At 50.3% G+C, this 19,466-nt stretch overlaps 2 protein-coding genes across 3 annotated transcripts; one reads left to right on the forward strand and one right to left on the reverse strand.

The window, feature by feature from the left end:
- The first annotated feature begins 975 nt into the window (after positions 1-975).
- On the forward strand, positions 976-6,706 carry EPOR (erythropoietin receptor). Its single transcript, XM_043990917.1, is given in 14 exon segments — positions 976-1,326; positions 4,130-4,259; positions 4,426-4,601; positions 4,809-4,963; positions 5,055-5,208; positions 5,321-5,408; positions 5,645-5,732; positions 5,888-5,908; positions 5,910-5,949; positions 5,952-6,022; positions 6,024-6,239; positions 6,241-6,346; positions 6,349-6,450; positions 6,453-6,706. Coding segments are annotated over 14 exon segments (1,746 nt in total). The 5' UTR covers positions 976-1,181.
- A 154-nt stretch (positions 6,707-6,860) lies between these two features.
- On the reverse strand, positions 6,861-18,417 carry SWSAP1 (SWIM-type zinc finger 7 associated protein 1). 2 transcript variants are annotated; one of them, XM_043976793.1, is made up of 2 exons: positions 18,156-18,417; positions 6,861-8,073 (listed from the first exon to the last, which is right to left on the reverse strand). In XM_043976793.1, exons 1-2 carry the CDS (start codon positions 18,402-18,404, stop codon positions 7,711-7,713), a joined length of 612 nt encoding a protein of 203 aa, XP_043832728.1. In that variant the 5' UTR covers positions 18,405-18,417; the 3' UTR covers positions 6,861-7,710. The 2 variants fall into 2 exon arrangements, with proteins under 2 accessions (XP_043832728.1, XP_043832727.1); XM_043976792.1 differs by having other exon boundaries at positions 6,861-8,076.
- Between the last annotated feature and the right edge of the window lie 1,049 nt (positions 18,418-19,466).

Below are 19,466 nucleotides of genomic sequence, written 5' to 3' on the forward strand. Positions count from 1 at the left end.
CCAAACACCAGACTAGGGTGAGACAATGACCCTTTGTTATAGTGTGGGTTATCTTTATGTTTGGCTTGGACTGGGTGGTCAATGAGTTTTCTAACTCAAAATTCTGTGATTCCATTAAGTCAGGAGTCAATAGCCCTGGGTTTGAATCTGACCACTGCTTCTTATCTGGTTGCCTTTGGGTAAGCCCTATTACGGTTGAGCTTCCAAGTCTTCACCTAGCAGTAAATCGTTGGGTTTGAGCTCTCATGTCTTCTTGCTGTAGATTCTGACCCTTAAGGAAGCAGAACTGGAAGCCTGTGTCCAGGAGGGGAACTTGATGTGGTATATGCCCCCCAGGCAGAATTCCCCCACCATGGCCTTGGGGAATTATTCTGCCTCTGAGTCTGAAATAGCATTTAGAAGGCTGCTGTCCTTTCTGATGGGTTGCTAGGGTCTCACCCTTACAAGGGCATCAGCCCCCTGGACTGCATGAGTAGGTGTCTCTGGCAGGGAGAGGACAGTCCCGAGGAGGCACAGCATGAACAAAGGCAGAAAAGAGGGAGGGAGCAGAAGTCAGGGGAGATAAGGTTGGAGAGATAGGTTTGGGTTAGATTATGAAGAGCCTTGAGGGCCACACTGGCCATGGTACCACGAGTTTACTGGATTTGGAAGAACATGGGCTTCTGCAGCATGTCGTCCAGCCTTGTTGTGCATGTAGCGTGTTCATCCTGATTCTCCCACCCTGCACTCTTAGCACCCCCTCTGGACCAAACACAATATTCCCCAAGCCCTGCAAGGTGCACACAGAGAGGAGGCACTTGATCAAATTCTCTTGAGTGAGCAGCAATTTGAACTGATTATGTCAAGTGTTGTGAATTCTCTTCCTCCACGAGGGTGCCTGGAGCTGCCTTGGGTCTCCCACCCTCTCCCTCACTGCTGGCCCCCCTTATCTCCCCTCAAGGCCCCGCCCCCTGTCACTGCCCGCCACTTCTCCCAGGCCCTCTGAAGCAACGGAACCTACTGCTGCCAGCTGTGTCCGGCTGCTGCAGCTGCTGTCCCAGCTGTGGCCTCTGGCAGAAACTTTCCTGCATCCCCTTCCCCCTCCAACTGGGGGTAGGGAAGGAAGAAAGAAGAGCCCCCCCCTCTCAAACTCTGGGAGAGAGGTGGGGGCAGGTGCCAAGCCAGGCCCTGGGGCCAGAGCCATGGAACGAGCTGGGCCCCCCCACTGGCCTGGAATTGGGTCCCTCTGCGTCCTGCTCAGTGCAGGGGCTGCCTGGGCAACCCCTGCACCTCAGTGGGAACTGAAGCATGAGCCAGTGCTGGAAGGTCCCTTGTTTGAGAGCAAAGGTAAGCCCTAGCATTGGGAATCCTCCCTCTGTCCCCAGCCTCATTGCCTCCTTGGTGGGTGATACTAGGAGGCTTGAAATGAAACCAGGAATCCAAGTACCCAGCGGGAGCCACAGCCACCCCCCTCCCCCCAAGCCTGGCCTAGGATCTCCTGGAGAAGACTTAGTCTTCTGAGAAGGGGGCAGGAGTCAGGGGGGTTTGGGGGTAGAGGAAATTGTAAACAGTGACTGTGTGTCTCCTTGCATGGGTGGACCTCATTCCTTGTGGCCCTTTCCTCAGACTCTGCTGTTGGCCTTATCTGGGTAGAAAGGGTGCCTGTGGGGCCCGATATGCTCTCTTCCTGCCTCCTCCCCCTGCAAGCCTCGGGAATCAGTTTTGGGGCTGAGTGGCTGTCCTGTGTACGGGAAAGAAGAGAGCCCGGGCCCCAGCCCCAACTCTTCACTAGTGGCTAGGTGACCTTGGGCAAGTCCATTTTCTTCCTAGAGCCTCAGTTTCCTCCTCTGTAAAATGGGAGCTACGAATCCTTGCATTCACCACCCCACAGTCAGTGTGAGCTGTTATCATGTAATAGAAAGGGCAAAGTTTGGGGAGTCACAGGCCAGGCGATGGAAACCCTGCCCTGTTATTTATCAGGTATGTGACCTTGGGCACTCATCCTAATGTCTCAGCTTCTCCCACTGCAAAATGAAGGGGTTGGACTATCTCCCAAGTCCTTCCAGCTCTATGTGATTTTACTGGGGGGGGGGGGGAGAGACAAGGATGGTGGTGAAAAACAGCAGGACTCAAACCCCAGGCACTTGGCAGGAAGATGGACCACTGGTCGATCTAGGAGTCCATTCTGGCTCAGGGAAAGGACAAGGACAGAGGGTGGAGTCAGAGGTCCAGCAGGCTGTGAAGACAGCCTGGGAGTCTGGGAAACAAGTCTGTCAGGGGCTCTGCTTTGAATGCTGAGGGTGGGACTAGCACAGCCTGAGATAGAACTGGGATAGAGTTTAGTGCCCAAGATGGGACCCCAACGGGGTGGGAGTTACAGCTGCTTCTGTTTATAGCTTCCCAACAGCCCAGGTGTGGGAGCAGAGGGTCCACTGTTGGGGGCGGGGCGGGGCGGGGGAAGAAAAGGTGGTTGTGTCCCTGAGAGCAGTGGGGCAGAGGGCACAGGGGAGAGAATTCAGCAAGGGGAAACAGGTCATTACATGCAGGCTTCCTTATCAGTCTGGACACACAGTGGGCTGGAGGAGGGGGGAAGCTGAACAAGACACACAGAGGGGTGTTTGGGGCTAAATGAGTTGGGATCACGGGGGAAGAATCTGTCCGGGTGCAGCAACCATAGGGTTTATGGGGCTGCCATCAACCAACCAACCAATCAAAAAAAAGCTCTACTCAGGACCTGCACTGTGCATTAATCAGAGGGCGGGGGAAAGGATGAAGATAAAGTGAAACAGTTCCTGCCGCCTGGGAAAATAATGTGTGCACATATACAGTCACCCAGCCTCACTCGTCTAGCACCCTTCAGACTTCTAAACTGCTTCCTTCCTGCATTCCTCCTTATCAGCCCGAGTTCTAGAGTGATCCAAGGGGTATATCTGGACAGCCTGTCACTGATTAATATAATTTCAACCTTTTCTTCACTAATCAATTGACTCAGAGCCCCAAACCAGGTTATCAGAGATTTATTTCATTAACTGGAGTACCACCTCCCCCCTCATCATCTCTTTATCAAAACCCTCACTCTTCTAGGATTAACTCGATATTGATAACTTGCCACAGGATACATTTAAAAACCACAATCAGTAACAGCATAAAGACCTTGTCACAGTGCCCTCCAATCACCCCCAATTACAGGTGACTTTTTAATTCTCAGATTCCACAGTTCTCTCAAAGCATAGAGCAAAGTCTCTTTTCAAGAATTCTCATCACCCCCTTCACAAGATAAAGGTTAAAACAGTTCTATCAGGAAAGGCCTCTCCATCCTCTGTCTTCTCCAGCTTTTCTCCAACCACAATTGGAAAAGTCTCTTCAGCTTTTCCAAAGCCATTAAAGCTCTGAACAGCCTTTTCTCTCAACTGAGGGTTAATGTGTCTATTTCCACAAGTTTCCATTTTGGTTCTTAAAACTACAGTAACACGTCAGTAGGAGTGGCTTTGGAAACAAGTGTTGCAGTAAGATAGATAAAATGAATACGATGTAGTTCTGGGATGGAAGAAACGCTTTACAGAGAAAGTGTAGCCTTGAAGGGAACCAGGGATCCCCCAAAGTGAAGGTGAGAAGAGACAACGTTCCATGCATGAGGAACAGCCTCTGTGCAAAGACACAGAGATGATGGGTCAGATAAAAGTGTGTGTGTGTGTGTGTGTGAGAGAGAGAGAGAGAGAGAGAGAGAGAGACATAGAGGGAGGGAGGGAGGAAGGGAGAGGGAGAAAAACAGAAAGGAGGTCAAAGGAATGGCTAGACTGGAGGGGAGGAGGGTGTAAAAAGGCTAGAAAGTGAGGAAGAAGCCAAGTGAGAAACTGCTTTGAATGCTGAAGACAGGAGTGTATATTTGTTCCTGGAGGAAAGAGGAAGCCACTGTAATTTACCGAGTGGATGAGATGGTCAGACCTAAACTTTGGGAAAATCACTTAGTGGTCTGTGTGGTTTGGCATTTCCAGGCTGGAGGCAGAGAGACCAAGTAGGGGGTGATTGCGACACTGAGTGACAAGAGATCGGGGCAGCCTTCTTTCCCTGGGCTGGGGGAAGGGGCCCTGCTGCTGTTTGTCTGGCCTGCCCACTGAGGTGCCCTTCCATTCTTCACCCCCCACTGCAGTCACTCTCTTGTTGGCTGAAGAGAAAGAGAAGCCCATGTGCTTCACACAGAGGTTGGAGGACCTGGTCTGCTTCTGGGAAGAGACGGCCAGCTTGGGGTCCAGGAACTACAGCTTCTTCTACCACTTAGAGTGAGTCTCGGCCCATTTTCTGCCCCCCCCCCCGCCCCGTGCCCCCTTCACTCCCTGATCAGGTCACAGGAGGGGGAGGGGGCAGATAGGGGGCACTGCTTCCACCCATGGTGACAAAAGTTCCTATGTGTCCTTCCCCTCTGTCCCCAATCCTGTGTCTTCTCAGGGAGGAATTATGGAAACCCTGCACACTGCAGGTTGTCTGGACAGGAAGGGGCACGATCCGCTACACCTGCCCCTTCCCCCTGTCTGACGCCTCCAGCTTCATCCCACTAGAGCTGAAGGTCTTGGCCATGCCCAATGGCACGGAGCTCCGGAGGACCATCTATATCAATGAAGTAGGTATGGCTTTGGGTGGGCCCTGCCCCACCCCCTCCCTCTGCTCGAGCACCAATCCAGCACCCCAGGCCCAGCCTCAGGGCTGGACACTCCATGCCAATTCCCTTGTTCTGGCTGCTGGGGAGGTCTGAGCCCTCAGTCCGCTGCCAGCAGCATGTTTGTTTGCGGGGTTCCTCCATCTCTCATTCCCCTAACCCTATGCCCCCTCAGTGTTTCTAGACCCACCCTCTGGCTTAACCGTCCAGCAGACAGAGACCCCCGGCCAGGTGGTCCTTCACTGGTTCCCACCCCCGATGGCCCAGGTGACCAAAGACATCCACTATGAGGTCAGGTACTCAGAAGCGGCTGGCACCACGGAACAGAGGGTAAGAGCCTGCCCCCAGCCATCTGGACTCCCTTACCCTCCACTCCCACTCCCCTGCTTGTTCTCCTCACCACTCTCTCCCCATCCTGCAGATGGACGTCCAGGAAGGCAGGACCGACTGTGTTATTGCCAACCTCCGTGGGCACACTCACTATACCTTTACTGTTCGGGCGAAGATGGCAGAGCCCAGCTATAGTGGCTACTGGAGCTCCTGGTCCCTGCCTGTCACAGTGTTGATAGCTAGTGGTGAGCAGAGAGGCAGGGGAGATGGGGAGGAGGGGGCCCTGAGGCCTCTGTTTGTGAGTAGTGGGGTGGGAGAGGGGTGCTGGCTCGATACTCTGCCTCCTTCCCTCTCCAGAACTGGACCCTCTGATCCTGGGCATGTCTGGGATACTCACCATCATTCTGCTCTTGCTAGTCATCCTGGGCCTCCTCTCACAACGCAGGTAAGCCCCCTCTCCTCCCACCCCAGGGGAAGCAGCGCTGCAGTGAAAAGAATGACAGTCCTGGAGTTGAGGACCCGAGTTCTGATCCCTGTGTGACCTTGGGGGAGTCATTTAACCTCTGGGGGTCAGGGTTGGGGTTTTTTCTGTAAAATGAGAGGATTACACGCAAAGGCCACTAGAGGTGGCCCTCTGGCCAGGTAGGTGCTTGCAGCTTTGTTTTTCCTCCTTCCCCCCAGGTTTCTGAAACAGATGTTTTGGCCCGGCATCCCTAGCCCAGAGCATGGATTCGAGGGCCTCTTCACCATCCACAGAGGCAACTTCCAGGTGGGTTGTGAAGCCTGGGCCAGATTGCTCTTTGGCTTTGGGGAGGCCTACCAGGCCTCCAGCTTCCAGGCTCCTGGGCTAGGGCTAGAGGGCCAGGCCAGAGCCCAGTGTGCACAGAGAGCTCTCTGGGCCTGAGCTCAGTGTTGTCATTGCAGCTGTGGCTGGGACAGAGTGACCGCCTGTTTGTGGTGGGGGCCGCTCGGCGCTTACCTGTGAGAGCGCCAGCCAGGCTGGAGGTGCTCTCCGAGCGCTGTTGGGTGGCCCCTGCTGAGCCGGCCCGGGAAGAGGAGCCCCCTGCTGTTGCCAGAGGCCCGCCAGCTGGCCCAGGGAGCCAAGGACGACTACCTCTGTGCTGGACACAAGGGCTGCTGCCCCACAGTCCAGCTGCTGGGCCCCTGGGCGCCGGGCCCCTTCAGCCTTCGGGGCTCAGGCACCAGTGCAAGCCGGCCCTGGAAGGTGCAGGGGGACCTGGCCACAGAGACAGAGGCCAAGTCTGGCTCTTCTTCACATGGCCTCCATCTCCACCCTAGGACCTGAGCAGGAAGAACAGGTGTTGGCTGCCAACTTTGAGTACACCATCCTGGATCCAGTTCTCAGCTGCCTCTGTCCTCGAGCCTCCCACCCTCTCTGGCCCTGAGTCCCCCGACCTTCAAGTATCTCTATCCCGTAGTGTCAGACTCTGGAATCTCAGCCGACTACAGTTCTGGCGGCTCCCAGGGGCCCCTGGCAGCTCACCTGAGGGCCTCTACAGCAACCTGTATGAGAACAGCCGTCTCCAGCCCAACCCAGAGCCTCTGCCCCCAAGCTATGTGGCCTTGTTCCTAGTGGGCAGCTTCGGAGGCTGGTTAGTCAGGGCCACAGCTGGCAGCCTCTCCACTAGGAGTCAGCTGCAGGAAGGGAGGAGGAAGGAGGCAGGCTTCATTCTCTTTCCTTCCTCATTCTCCCACAGGGCCATGGGCAGGGGGAAGGCATAGGGAGGGGGAGTGGAGGAAGAGGTCGGCATGTTGCAGGGGCACCATGGCCTCCGAGGCCTTGGGGTGGGGGGAGGGGGAAAGCACTGCCCAGCAGGCCCTTCTTTGCCCTTGTATATATATTTTTGTAATAAATTTATTTCTTTCCATGGGGAGTCACATCTTATGAATAGAAAGATGAAAGAGGATTTGATTGTATATGAGAGGGGACTGGAGAACCATGAGGCCAAGTGTCCCCAAGAGGGAGGAGGGAGCAGCCAGTGGAAGGGGCAACTGAGGAAGCAACTGGGGTGCAGAAAAGCACTGGATGGGGGCGCCCTTCCTGTCTCTGGCCCTTAGTTTTCTCCTCTGTAAAATCAGGGTAATGGGCAGGATGGTGGCCTCATGGTGCCTTCCAGAGCAGAATGTTATGATCCTAGAAGGGGGGATGGATGAGGTTGGAGGGAAAGGAAGTACCCACTCCCGGTCCCCCCACCCAAACTTCCAGGGACCATCTCAGCCTGGGATGGTGGTAAGGCCCGAGCAGGTGTCAGCTCTCTAGACACCTTCCCTTCCCCCATCCCCTCCATTGCCCAGGCTCCCACACACCTGGCCCACAGCCCGTCAGGGAAAAGCCGAACGGAGCTCGGTGGCCCCCTCCTCATCCCCTGGCCCAAGCACAGGAAGAGTGCTGGGGGTATTAGATAGCTGAACAGCATTTACCCAATAGTGGCACAGGAGGACGCAACTGGACTGAGAGTCCACAACAGAGCCTCCCATCACCTCTACACAGCTGCCCTCAAATACAAAGGCAATGAGGCTGGGGAGAGACAAGGTCCTTTAAGGGTACCCCCATGCCCAGGCTGAGGTTCTCAGCTGGGGCTAACGCTCTCAGCCTTCATAGGTGGGTGCTGAGATTGCCTGGCAGGCCACTTGGGAAATGGCCATCTCACCATCACTTCCAAACTCAAGCGCCATTCCTGCTTGGGGAAGCCTGGCCCAGTGGAGAGGCGGGCCTGAAGCACTGTTCATGGTGGGGCCCCTGCTTCCTGCCAGTCTGGGGGCTCAGGTTCCAGCCAGAGGCACGTGGGGCAAGTACCTCTGGAGCACAGCCAGCTGGAGGGAGGCTGGCTCCGCCTCGGCCTCGGCGGGGACCTCGCACCGTGACCAGAAGCCCGCAGCCGTTGCTCGTGTGGCCTGAGAAATGGCGTGACCGTGTCCACCAGCAGGGCTGCCAGGTGGGCACACGCATGGGGTCCAGAGGCCTCTGCCAAGTACTCATCCAGCCCCATCCAGCAAGCAGGAGGGACGGAGCCTGGGCTGCTGTTTCGTGCATGGAGCTCAGAAGCTGCAGGCAGTTCATGCAAGGACGCTGGATACAGGAAGTGGATCTTCTAAAGGAAAGGAGGCAAACGGGCAAGACAAGAATGGCTAGCATTTATGTGGACCTTCACAGATGTGCTCTCCCTCATCCTCACCCACTCTGGGAGATGGGTGACAGTGTCATCTCATCAGTGAGGATGGTTCGGGGACCTGCCCAGGCTCATCGGGCAGGAAGCCCCCGAGTCAGAATTTGATCCCAAGTCTTCCTCACTCCAGGGCTTGCTCCAGCTAGCTGCCTTGAGATAGGTGCTGCTGAGCCCCCTAGAGATGTAGGATTCAGAAATAATAGGAGCAAGCCAGAGCAGGGAAAATATCCTATATGTCAGAGCCACAAGGATTTCTGACCCCAGAGCTTCCAATGATCACCTAATGAGCCAGCTCAAACCACTTGGCTTGACATTCAAGGTCCTGCAGTATTTAGCCAGCCCTCCCTCCCCTTTCAGCCTAGTCTCCTCCCACTCCCCACAAATTCAGACTCATACCAGGCCTTCAACTCGAACTTCTTCCATCTTTACTCAGTCTAATCCAAATCCCTACCCCGTTCTTCGTGGCGGAGATCACAAAACCCTGCCCCATTCCTGTCTCTAGGCCACAAGGATACATCCCATATGTTTACAAATAGAGTTGGCCTCATGCTAGATATCATCCCTTTACCATATTACCCATTAGTCATCATATGTATATTTCATCTGCTCAATTCAATTTCACAAGCATTAATTAAGCACCCTACTCTGTGCAAGTCATAGGAGCTAGGCTATGGGGGTACAAAGAAAAAATGACAGGGACTAACTACCTGCAGGGAGTTTATATTCTATTGGGAGAAGACCTATGCACGGTACATAATTCAAGTTAGCATGGGAAGGGAGGAAAAGAGAGAAAGCTAAAGAGAATTAAACACGTCGAAACTCCCACTTTGGGAATAAAGGGGTTTGGGGTCTAGCAGGATGGAGAAAGGTTCCATGGAAGGAATGGTGCCAGGGAAGATGAGGAGGAAACATCTCAGGAATGGTGGCTAGACCACAGGAAGGCCCAGAGGCAAAGGAGAAAGGGGCCCGTCCAGCCAGACCAGTGGGCCCATTTCACTGCAATGGGGCCCTAAACAGACAGGACCTATGTGACATGTGGCTGGAAGGGAAGTCTGAAGCCTGGCTGGACCTCCAGAGAAGAGAATTGACAAAGATTATTTTGCCACTGTGTGGGGGAAGATTAGAGGGCGGTGGGCGAGACTGAAGGCAGAGAGCCCAATCAGGAGGCTATTGCCATAACAAGGGGGATGTCTGTGTGAATGGAGAGAAGGGCATGGATTCCAGAGATGCTGTGGAGGGAGCATTTGCAGGATTTAGCAATTGAATGGCTGCAGGGCAGAAGGAAGAGCCAAAGGGGACTCCAAAGTTTGGGGAGCAGGGGACTGGAAAGGAAGGCGGAGCTAGCAACTGAAACAAGGAACTGGGAGGTGGGACGGGAATAGCAGATAAAATAGTCAAGTCCTTTTAGGACAGGCTGAGTCTGAAGCACTGTGGGATGGTCAGATAGCTGTGTCCCCAAGGCAGTGGGAGCATTTTGGGAGTGAATCCAGAGATTAGGGCTAGATATCTGGATTGGAGGGCCTTCTACACAGAAGCAATCATTAAGCTCATGAACGCAGATGATTGCCCCAGGAGAAGGAAAGGGGACCCAGTACAGAGCCAGAGGGATGGGCGGTGGGGAGAAGGGTGATAAATGAGCAGGACCTAGAAGGAGTAGCAGCCAGGCTGGAGGTTAGAATGGCCGTGAGAAGGCACTGGTGGAAGGGATGGAAAATACTGTCCATTGTTACAGAAAGGTCAGGAATGGGGAGGACAGAGAACGGACCAGCCCACTGACCACTTAAGACGTGACCTGTGACCTTCAAGAGTGAAGGGTTATGGGGCAGCTAGGTGGTGCAGTGGGATAAGGCACCAGCCCTGGATTCAGGAGTACTCGAGTTCAAATCAGCCTCATACACTTGACACTTACTAGATGTGTGACCCTGGGCAAGTCACTTAACCCCCACAGCCTGAAAAAAAAACAAAAAAAAAACAAGAGGAAGGGTTGGGGCAGCTAGGGTGTTGCAGTTGATAAAGCACCGGCCTGTATTCAGGGGGACCGACGGTTCAATTCCAGCCTCAGACATTTGACACTTACTAGTGTGTGACCCTGGGCAAGTCACTTAACCCCTCATTGCTCCGCCAAAAAAAAAAAAGTGAAGGGTTTTGGGAGTAGAGCAATTAGAAGTCAGGTTGTAAAGGATTGAGGAGTGAATGGGGAGTAAGGACATGGACTGAATGTCAACGATATTTTCCAGTTCAGCAATTTAGGAGGAATAGAGAAATATCACTCAAGGGGATAAGGAGGGTCCAGGAAGGATTCTTTTTGGTTGTTTTTTTTTTTTTAGTGAGGCAATTTGGGGTTAAGTGACTTGCCCAGGGTCACACAGATAGTAAGTGTTAACGTGTCTGAGGCCAGATTTGAAATCAGGTACTCCTGACTCCAGGGCCGGTGCTCTATCCACTGCACCACCTAGCTGCCCCAAGGGAAGGATTTTTATAGGCTAAGGGTGACCCTAGCATGATGGTCAGCATGGGTAATGAGTCAGCTGACAGGGAGAGGACTGATGGTGAAAGAAAGAGAATGCTCTTCTTTCGACAAAGATGGCAGGAATGGGAATCAAAGATACAGAGTGGGGGAGTGGTCAGTAACAATCAGGAAAAGGGTCACATCATGCACAGAGGACTGCAACACAAAGAACAGATGTCGGGAAGACAGAGAAGGTTTCCAGGTGTAGAGGAAGGGGACTGGCGGTACTCACAACTGGGTGACTCCATCAAACTTGGAGGCTAGAGCATGTGCTGAAGGAGGGTTGAGGCTGGGTTGGGGGCTCACAGAAAGAAGTTTGGACCAGCCTCCATGGCAAATGTGATCCACCTTAAAGGGACTGATTGCCAGGCAGCAGGGAGGGTCCACGTCAAGGCAAGAGCAAAGATGGGGTCAGCATGACACCCCTGGATGGCGTTCGGCTTGGCAATCCCAATCCTGACAGAGAAGGCAGATGGTGGGTCTTGGGAAAGGATGGGCATGGGGAGAATGTTAGCATGAAAGGACTCAAGGACAGCAGGCATCGCCTTGCAGAAAAGATTAAGGAGACGGTGAATGTCTCTTCTAAGTACCCCAGGGATATGTGCTGTTTAACTTTTATTTCTGTTTTTTTGTTGTTGTTTTTTGGTTTGGGCAATGCCAGGGTCACACAGCTAGTCAAGTGTCAAGTGTTCTGAGGCCAGTCTTCCTGAATCCAGGGCCGGTGCTTTATCCACTGTGCCACCTAGCTGCCCCTTGTTTAACTTTTAATCAGCGATTTGGATAAAGGCAATTCAGTACATTCTTACTGAATTCACACATGATTCAAGGCAGGAGAGACAAGTTAAGACACTGAATGAAAAGGCTGGTATCCAAAAAGATCCAACTGGCTAGACTGTTGGGCTAATCTAATATGATGATAGTCAATAGACCTAAACATGAAGTCTTGGATTTTAAAAAATCAAACTTTGCAAATATAACATTAAATGGTCTGGAGTCATGAAGACTGGAATTCAATTCATCCTCAGATAATCAGCAAGCCACTTAATTTCTATCTGCCTCAGTTTCCTGATCTGTACAATAGGGATGATACTAGCACCTACTTCCTGGGTTTATATAAGGGATCGAATAAGATAACGTATGTAAAATGCTCTGCAGGGGCCAGCTAGGTGGTGCAATGGTTAGAGCACCGGCCCTGGATTCAAGATGACCTGAGTTCAATCTGGCATCAGACAATTGACTAGCTATATGACCATGGGCAAGTCATTTAACCCTCACTGCCTTACCTCCCCCCCCCAAAAAAAGACTGTAACTTTTAAAGCCACATAGCATACTAGCAAGCTATTATTAAGCTGGGGACAGTGAGGAGAATGGTAGTTTATCTGGGAAAAACAACAATGGAGGATTTTGGTAGACCAAGGGAAGACTAAAGAAAATAAAAAAAACACCTTACAATTCCTCAGTGGTTGTGTAGGTAGCAGCACCTGCTGTATACAGACTGGGCAGGCAATGATTCAGTTCGAATTCCTTGCCCCCAGAGGCACAAAAGGCCCCAGCTATGTGGAGTTGGTGCTCTGGAGGGTTCAGTGGCATTTCCATCACCCTTAAGGATCCCTCCTGTCCCAGGGCTGCCCAGTACTAGAAGGAATTTGCAGAAGGAGGGGAGCGGAGTTTATTTTGAATTTAACTAGGAATCCCTCCTTTTTCAGCTCAAGTAAGGCTGTTTGTATTTCATTGTATGAGGACTCCCTGAAATCTCAACCCTGAACATGAATGACTGTTCTGGCCCAGCTTAGAGGTCAAGGGTCCAGGCCTGGGCAGGGACTATTTCCTCTGTCCTTAGTCAAACCAGACCTAGAGCACTGTGTCCAGGTCCAGGCACCACACTGTAGTAAGGACACTGGAGTGAGAAGCTGAGGAAGATACAGAAGAAGCTATGACTAAGGATGGGGCAAGGGCCTGGGGTCCTGCCCCATGAGCACCATTCAGAGGAGCTGGCAATGGTCAGCCTAAAGAAGACTAGGGGGTAGGAGACGGGGCATAACATATGGCAGTTACCTTCGAGGGCATAAAAAACAGTCTCGTGTAAGTAGAATTAAGATTGTTCTCCTCAGTCCTATGGGGGAAACGTGAAAAACATGAGCAAGAGAGCTGTCCCAAGAGTGGGAGAGGCTGCCTCCACAGGGAGTGGCTTCTTCCCCACTGGAGGTCTTTAAGCAAAGGCAGCATGCTGGGGGTGGGGGGAGATACATCATAGGGCAGATCCTCATCGGTTATGGGATGGACGATCCCAGATGGGGCCCTGAGGTCCCTTCACCTCTTTTTTTTTTTTTTTTGTGAGGCAATTGGGGTTAAGGATTTGCCCAGGGTCAACAACTAGTAAGAGTTAAGTGTCTGAGGCCTGATTTGAACTCGGGTACTCCTGAATCCAGGGCCCGTTGCTCTATCCACTACGACACTTAGCTGCCCCTCCCTTCACCACTAATGAAGGTCAGGAGGGTTCTAGCAGAGCAGGCAGGACTAGGAGAACAGGGGAGGGTTTAAAAACTGGAGCTCAAGAAGAACATTGTACACAGTAACACAATACCATGCAATGATCAGCTGTTGATGGACTAGGCTCTCTCAGCAACACAACAATTCTAGACAACGCCAAAAGGACTTGGATGATGAGAAATGCCCTCCACTCCAGAGAAAAAACAATGGAGTCTGAGTGCAGACAGAGGCCTGTGATTCTCACTTGTTTTTTTTGTTTCTTCTTTCTCGTGGTTTTCCTCATTTTGTTATGATTCCTCTTTCACAACAAGACTAACATGGAAATGTGTTAATGTGATTGCTACAGTATAACGATGTCAGATGCTTGCTCTCTTGGGGAAGGAGGAGGGAGAATTTGGAACTCAAAATGTGACAAAAATGAATGCTGAAAACTATCTCTTTACATGTGATCAGGGGAAAAATAGAATACTATTAAGAGAAAATTTTAATTAAAAACAAAAGAAGTGGAGCTTGTGGTGAGGTCAGAAAAGTATGTAGGAAGAGTGAGGCTGTGAGGGAGGTGGTGGAACGGAGACTGTGACATGAAAGGGGGGATTTCGGAGTTCTATTCAATAAACATTTCCCTAAGATCATCTCTGTGCAAGGCATTCTGCTGGGTCGCAAGGGCTTAGAGGTTTAAAAAAAAAAAAGGAAGCAGGAAGCTTAGATACTACTGACAGTAGACAGCATTTGTGCAGATAGCAATTCAGTGCATTTCAGTAGGGAAAATGCCCTGAGGGAGTTCAGAAAAGCCTTGTGTTGGCACCAGAACCTAAGCTTTTTGAAGGAGGCAGAGCTGAGGAGGACGGACACCCCAGGCCCAGAGGTCAGCCTAGGCAAAGTCCCAAGAAATGGAACATCAGAGTTCGGGGTCAGCTGGTGGTCCAGTCTAGCTGGAATGGTCCAGTGGGAGCCAGAGGTCACAGAGCCTCAGCCTCAGACACTTGACATTTACTAGCTGTGTGACCCCTGGGCAAGTCACTTAATCCTCATTGCCCCACAAAAAAAAAAGTATGAATGAGGGCCTGCACTCAGGGATCACTGGGTGATAAGAAAAAGGATAGATATTTGCAAAAAAAAAAGTGAAAGGAGAGATTTGAGAGATGTTTTGGAGAGAGATCAATATATATGGCAAGTGACTGGGTTATGGGAGGGCAAGGACGAAGAAAAGGCTCAAAGATGGCATCTAAACAACTTGAATGATGGCGATTCAACAGAAACAGGGAAGTTTGGAGGAAGAAGGGTTAGGAGGAGGGAAAGTCTCTTTTGGACTGAGTTTGAGATACAAATGGGATCTGCAGGTGGAAGAGGTCCAGCATGTGGCTGCAAGGCAGGCTGGGACATTAGGCCTGGAAAGTAGAGCTGACAATGACAAATCCATGCAACTGAAGAAATCCACTGATTTTGCAGAGAGGAAGACCCAGGACAGCGCTCTGGGGGAAAGGTCCACACATAGTGGGTGGAAGATAGAGGATGATAAACTCGCCACGGGGTCTGAAAAGGATGGGTCAAGTGGATCAGAGAAGCATCAGTATAAAGCAGGGTCACAAGGCCAAGAGCAGGCAGGCAACACTGCCCCATAAGCTGCCAAGAGGTAGTGAGCAGTTAAGGATCACTAATAGGATGTACATGTTCAGGACCCTGCAACGTAGGATTAGTTTTCCTTGAGGAATAAAAAACTATTTGCAAAGTGCTTTCCAAATATTATCTCATGTGATTCCCCACAACAACCCTGGAAGGTAGGTGCTATCATTTCCTTCATTTTACAGATAAGGAAAAGCATATAGGCAGCTAGATTGTGCAGTGGATAGAGCACTGGAGCCAGGCAGATCGAGTTAAATCTAGCCTCATACACTTAGTAGCTGTATGACTTTGGGCAAGGTACTTAACCCTTGATCTCAGTTTCCCCAACTTTAAAATGGGATAATAACAGTATTTACTATTCCTAGGTTGTTGTGAACAGCAATTGAGATATTTGGAAAGGCTTAGCTCAGTGCCTGGCACAGAGTAAGGGATATATTAATGCTAGCTATTCTTTTTTTTTTTGGCGGGGGCAATGAGGGTTAAGTGACTGCCCAGGGTCACACAGCTAGTAAGTGTCATGTGTCTGAGGCTGGATTTGAACTCAGGTCCTCCTGAATCTAGGGCCAGTGCTTTATCCACTGTGCCACCTAGTTGCCCTATTCTTCTTCTTAAGAAAACTGAAGGTGAAAAAATATTTTTTTTAAATGGGAGGGGCAGCTAGGTGTCGCAGTAGATAAGCACTGGCCCTGGACTGAGGCAGGACCTGAGTTCAAATCCAACCTCAGACACATGACCACTTACTAGCTGTGTGACCCTGGGCAAATCACTTAACCCTCGAAAGAAGAAAAAGAAAAAATAAACTGAGGGTGACAGAGGTTAAGTGACTTGCCTAGGGCCACACAGTTAGAAAGCATTTGAGGCTTGATTTGAACTCAGGTCTTCCTGACTCCAGGCCCATGCTCTATGCATATTTATTTGAAGGGTTTTGTTTTTATTTTTTTTTCTTTGCATTTTTTTGATTGGGGGGAAAAGGGGAAAAGATGAGAAAGAAGGAGACTGAGAGAGGGAGGGACGAGGAGAGGAGACAGAGGACAAGCAAAAGATATACTATGTGTGGTGGGGGGAGAAATCGGTAAGCAAAAAAAAAAAAGGTTATTAAAATATCTTTTTGTGTGAGTGTGTGAGGCAATTGGGGTTAGTGACTTGCCCAGCGTCACACAAGTCAGTAAGTATTAAGTGTTTGAGGCTGGATTTGAACTCAGGTACTCCTGACTCCAGGGCTGTGCCTCTATCCACTGCACCATCTAGCTTGCCCCTAAATATCTTTTTTAAAAAATGTACAGAAGAGAACAGAAGCAATATCAGAGAGCACTACAGAGAAATGGGAGCACTCTGAAAGTTACCTGCTGAATTTATTATAGAAATAAGAAGTAAAGCAAGCTAGTTTCATATATCATCCTCTTCTGTTCTAATATGTATATTGAAACGCCTATTTATCTGGTGTTTGTTAAATTCAGGATTTTTTTTTTGGTGGAGCATATGAGGGTTAAGTGACTTGCCCAGGGTCACACAGCTCAGTAGGTGTCAAGTGTTCTGAGGCTGGATTTGAACGCAGGTACTCCCTGAACTCCAGTGGCCAGTGCTTTATCCACTGTGCACCTAGCTGCCCCCAGGATATTTTTTATTAAGGAAAAAAAGAGCTCATCAAACTTTTGGTGAGAGCAGTGTCAGTTAAGAGATCTCAGGCTGGAAACAGGCCTAGAAGGATTGAGAAAGTGAGGGAAAGAAATGGAGGCAAGGGACTATAGAATAGCAGTGTAAATTCAAGGCCAAATGTCAACTTAGAAAAACACAAATTCACATTATCTGTGTTGTATATATTTATTCTGTTAAACATTTCTCAGCTACATTTTTAACCAGGTTCATCCCCCACTGGGAGGTTTGCAGGCAGTGGATTGGATACCTCTAGTGTTAGAATGCCCCTTTTACGACTTTGACACAGATCTGTTTGATCAGGTCACAGGGCATATGGATAGAGGATGATAATTTGAGAGGATTGAAGGGTCATGAGAAGGCTTTTTAAGGATGGAGGAGATGTTGGCCTATCTGTAGGCTGCAGAAAAGAAGCCAGTAGATAAGGGAAGATCAAGATCAACTAATCAAGCAGGTCCTGTGTTAGGGGACAGGGATACAGAGACTAAGACCTAAAAGGTCCCTGTCCTTGAAGTTCACATGCTATTGGGAGGAAAAACCCAGGTACACAGCGAGGTCAACATAAAATATAAACAAAATAATTATAAGGTAATTTTCTAAATTTTGGGGAGGGATCAGAAAGAGGGCCCTTGAGCTGAGCTCTCAAGTGTGACTATGGACTAGAACCCTTCCCAAAGACCCCCAGGTCACAGGATAGGAGAGGGTGACAAGAGATATGGTACCATCAGGATATAGAATATTTGAGTTAATGCCTGAAGGTTGAAAGAGTAGAAGAGAAAGAGACTGAGGATGAGGGGAGCTAGTTAACAAAAGAGTGGAAATTCCACAGGGCACAGTGGAAGGGGAAAGCAGAGAAGGATATGGGATGGGGAAGGAACTGGGCTGAGTTGTACAGGGATGAGCATTCAGGGAGACACAACAGGGGAAAGAGATTTCCCCCAAGTCAGGTGGAAATTATGAACCACAGGGATTAGTGGAGCAAGGAGGTAGATTTGCCAGCAACAGGATAGAGGGAGAATCAAGTAGAGAGACTCTGACCAGGGTCTGCTCCTTTTCTAATTGAGTTTGATGCTTCAAGTTCCCCCTCACTTTAACTCATTTTCCACAAAGCTGCCAAACACCCATATTACTCCTCAACTCATTAAATTTAGTAGCTCCTTATTGCCTCTAGAATCAAACTACAAACTGCTTTGTTTGGCCCTTCACAACTTAACTTTTCCAGCCTCAATAGACATTTCTCCCCTAACCAAAATGTAGTTCAGCCAACCAGGCTCCTCTGGCTGTTCCTTGCACACTTGTCTCTGTCTTTGCAATGGCTGTACCTCCATGCTTGGGGAACCCTTTCTCCTCATCTCTGCCTCTGAGAATCCCCTACCATCTTCCAGACTTATTCCCAAGAAGTCTCTTCTGATTCCCACAACAGCTAGTGCCTACCCTCTTGAAACTGCCTTGTATTTATTTATTTTGTGTTTGCTCTACATGTGCGACATAGATATCTGCCTCCCTTGGAAGGCAGGGGCTGGTTGGTATTGTTTTTGTATTTGTTGTCCCAACACCTCGAACAGTGCCTGGAACACACTGGGGGTTTAATAAATGGTGCTTGATGGATTTCTTCCCTCCCAGAGTCCCGCCCACCCATGGCCCCGCCTCCTTCACAGAGGCCCGCCCACCCATGGCTCTACCTCCTATCCATGACCCCGCCTCGTCTATGGCCCCGCCTGTCAGTTACCTGGAGCCTCAGCGGGTCCCTAGCGGCACTGGCCTTCCATGCCGGAGGCAGGCTCTGGAGGGCCCTCCGGGTCACAAACAGCACGGGACCCCGGCCCTCCCCCGCTGCCACTAGGGCCGCCGCGAAGAGCAACGCCGTCTTCCCGGAGCCTGACTCCCCGAGCAGCAGAAGGCCGGTACCTTCCCCAGTCGCACACTCTCCTCTGCCGACCGCTGCCCCTGGACTCAGCAACAGCCGCAAAACCTCCATGCCGGCTCTCAGCCCTTCCTCCGCGCTGGACCCGCGGCCAATCAAAACGCTGTTCGTTGCTAATCCCGCCCCTCCCCACCCCCGAGACATTCCATTGGCTTAGGCTCAGTACACTTAGTTTAGGCTGCTCGCCAGAGGAGCCCCTGCGTTTGTCCGGCCCCGCCCCCAAGGAGCGGTCACTGCTCTGCTCCATGTGGTTTTCCCAGCCTCTATTGTAATCTGGGGCACTGCCTTTCTCTGCGTTTTTTACTGCGCTCTCCTCGGTCTTAGCGCCCTGCTTCTTCGTTTCCTTTTCCCCTCCTCTTTGTCTCTTCTCCAGTGCCTTCCCTCAGTTAAGTATTTCCTATTTTCCCTGCATATAGGTTTTTTTTTGCTTTGAATAGAATTTTATTTTCCGAAATATATGTAAAAACAAATTTTAACATCAATTTTTTAAAACTTTGTGTTCCAACTTCTCTTCCTCCCTCCATTCCCAACCCCCATCCACAAGAACTCAAGCAATTCAAAATAAGTTATACATGAGTAGTCATGGAAAAATTCCCATATTACCTAGTTGTGAAAGAAAACAGTCAAAAAAACCCCCAAACTTCAGATTAAGGAATTGTCGAAAATGAAAAAAAAATTTTTAAATGTGTTTCCATCTGTTTTCAGATACTATCAGTTCTTACTCTGCAGATGGGCTGCAATCTTCATAAGTCCTTCAGGGTTATATTGGATCATTGCCTTGCTGAAAATAAACACACGCTTCCCATCAGATCATCCCCCACTATTGCTGTTATTTTGTATATAGTACATTCCATTCTGCTTCAGTTCATGTAGGTCTTTCCAGGTTTTTCTGATAGTACCCTGTTCATCATAACCTGTATATAGTACCTTAAGCTTGACAGAAAATTTTCTTCATAACAGCCCAGCAAAGTAGGTAGCATACGTTATGCCATTTTTTTTTAAGTGAGGCAATTGGGGTTAAGTGACTTGCCCAGGGTCACACAGCTAGTAAGTGTTAAGTGTCTGAGGTGGATTTGAACTCATGTATGCCTGACTCCAGGGCCAGTGCTCTATCCA

The sequence above is a fragment of the Dromiciops gliroides genome, chromosome 1 (assembly GCF_019393635.1).
Source record: "Dromiciops gliroides isolate mDroGli1 chromosome 1, mDroGli1.pri, whole genome shotgun sequence".
NCBI lineage: Eukaryota > Metazoa > Chordata > Mammalia > Microbiotheria > Microbiotheriidae > Dromiciops > Dromiciops gliroides.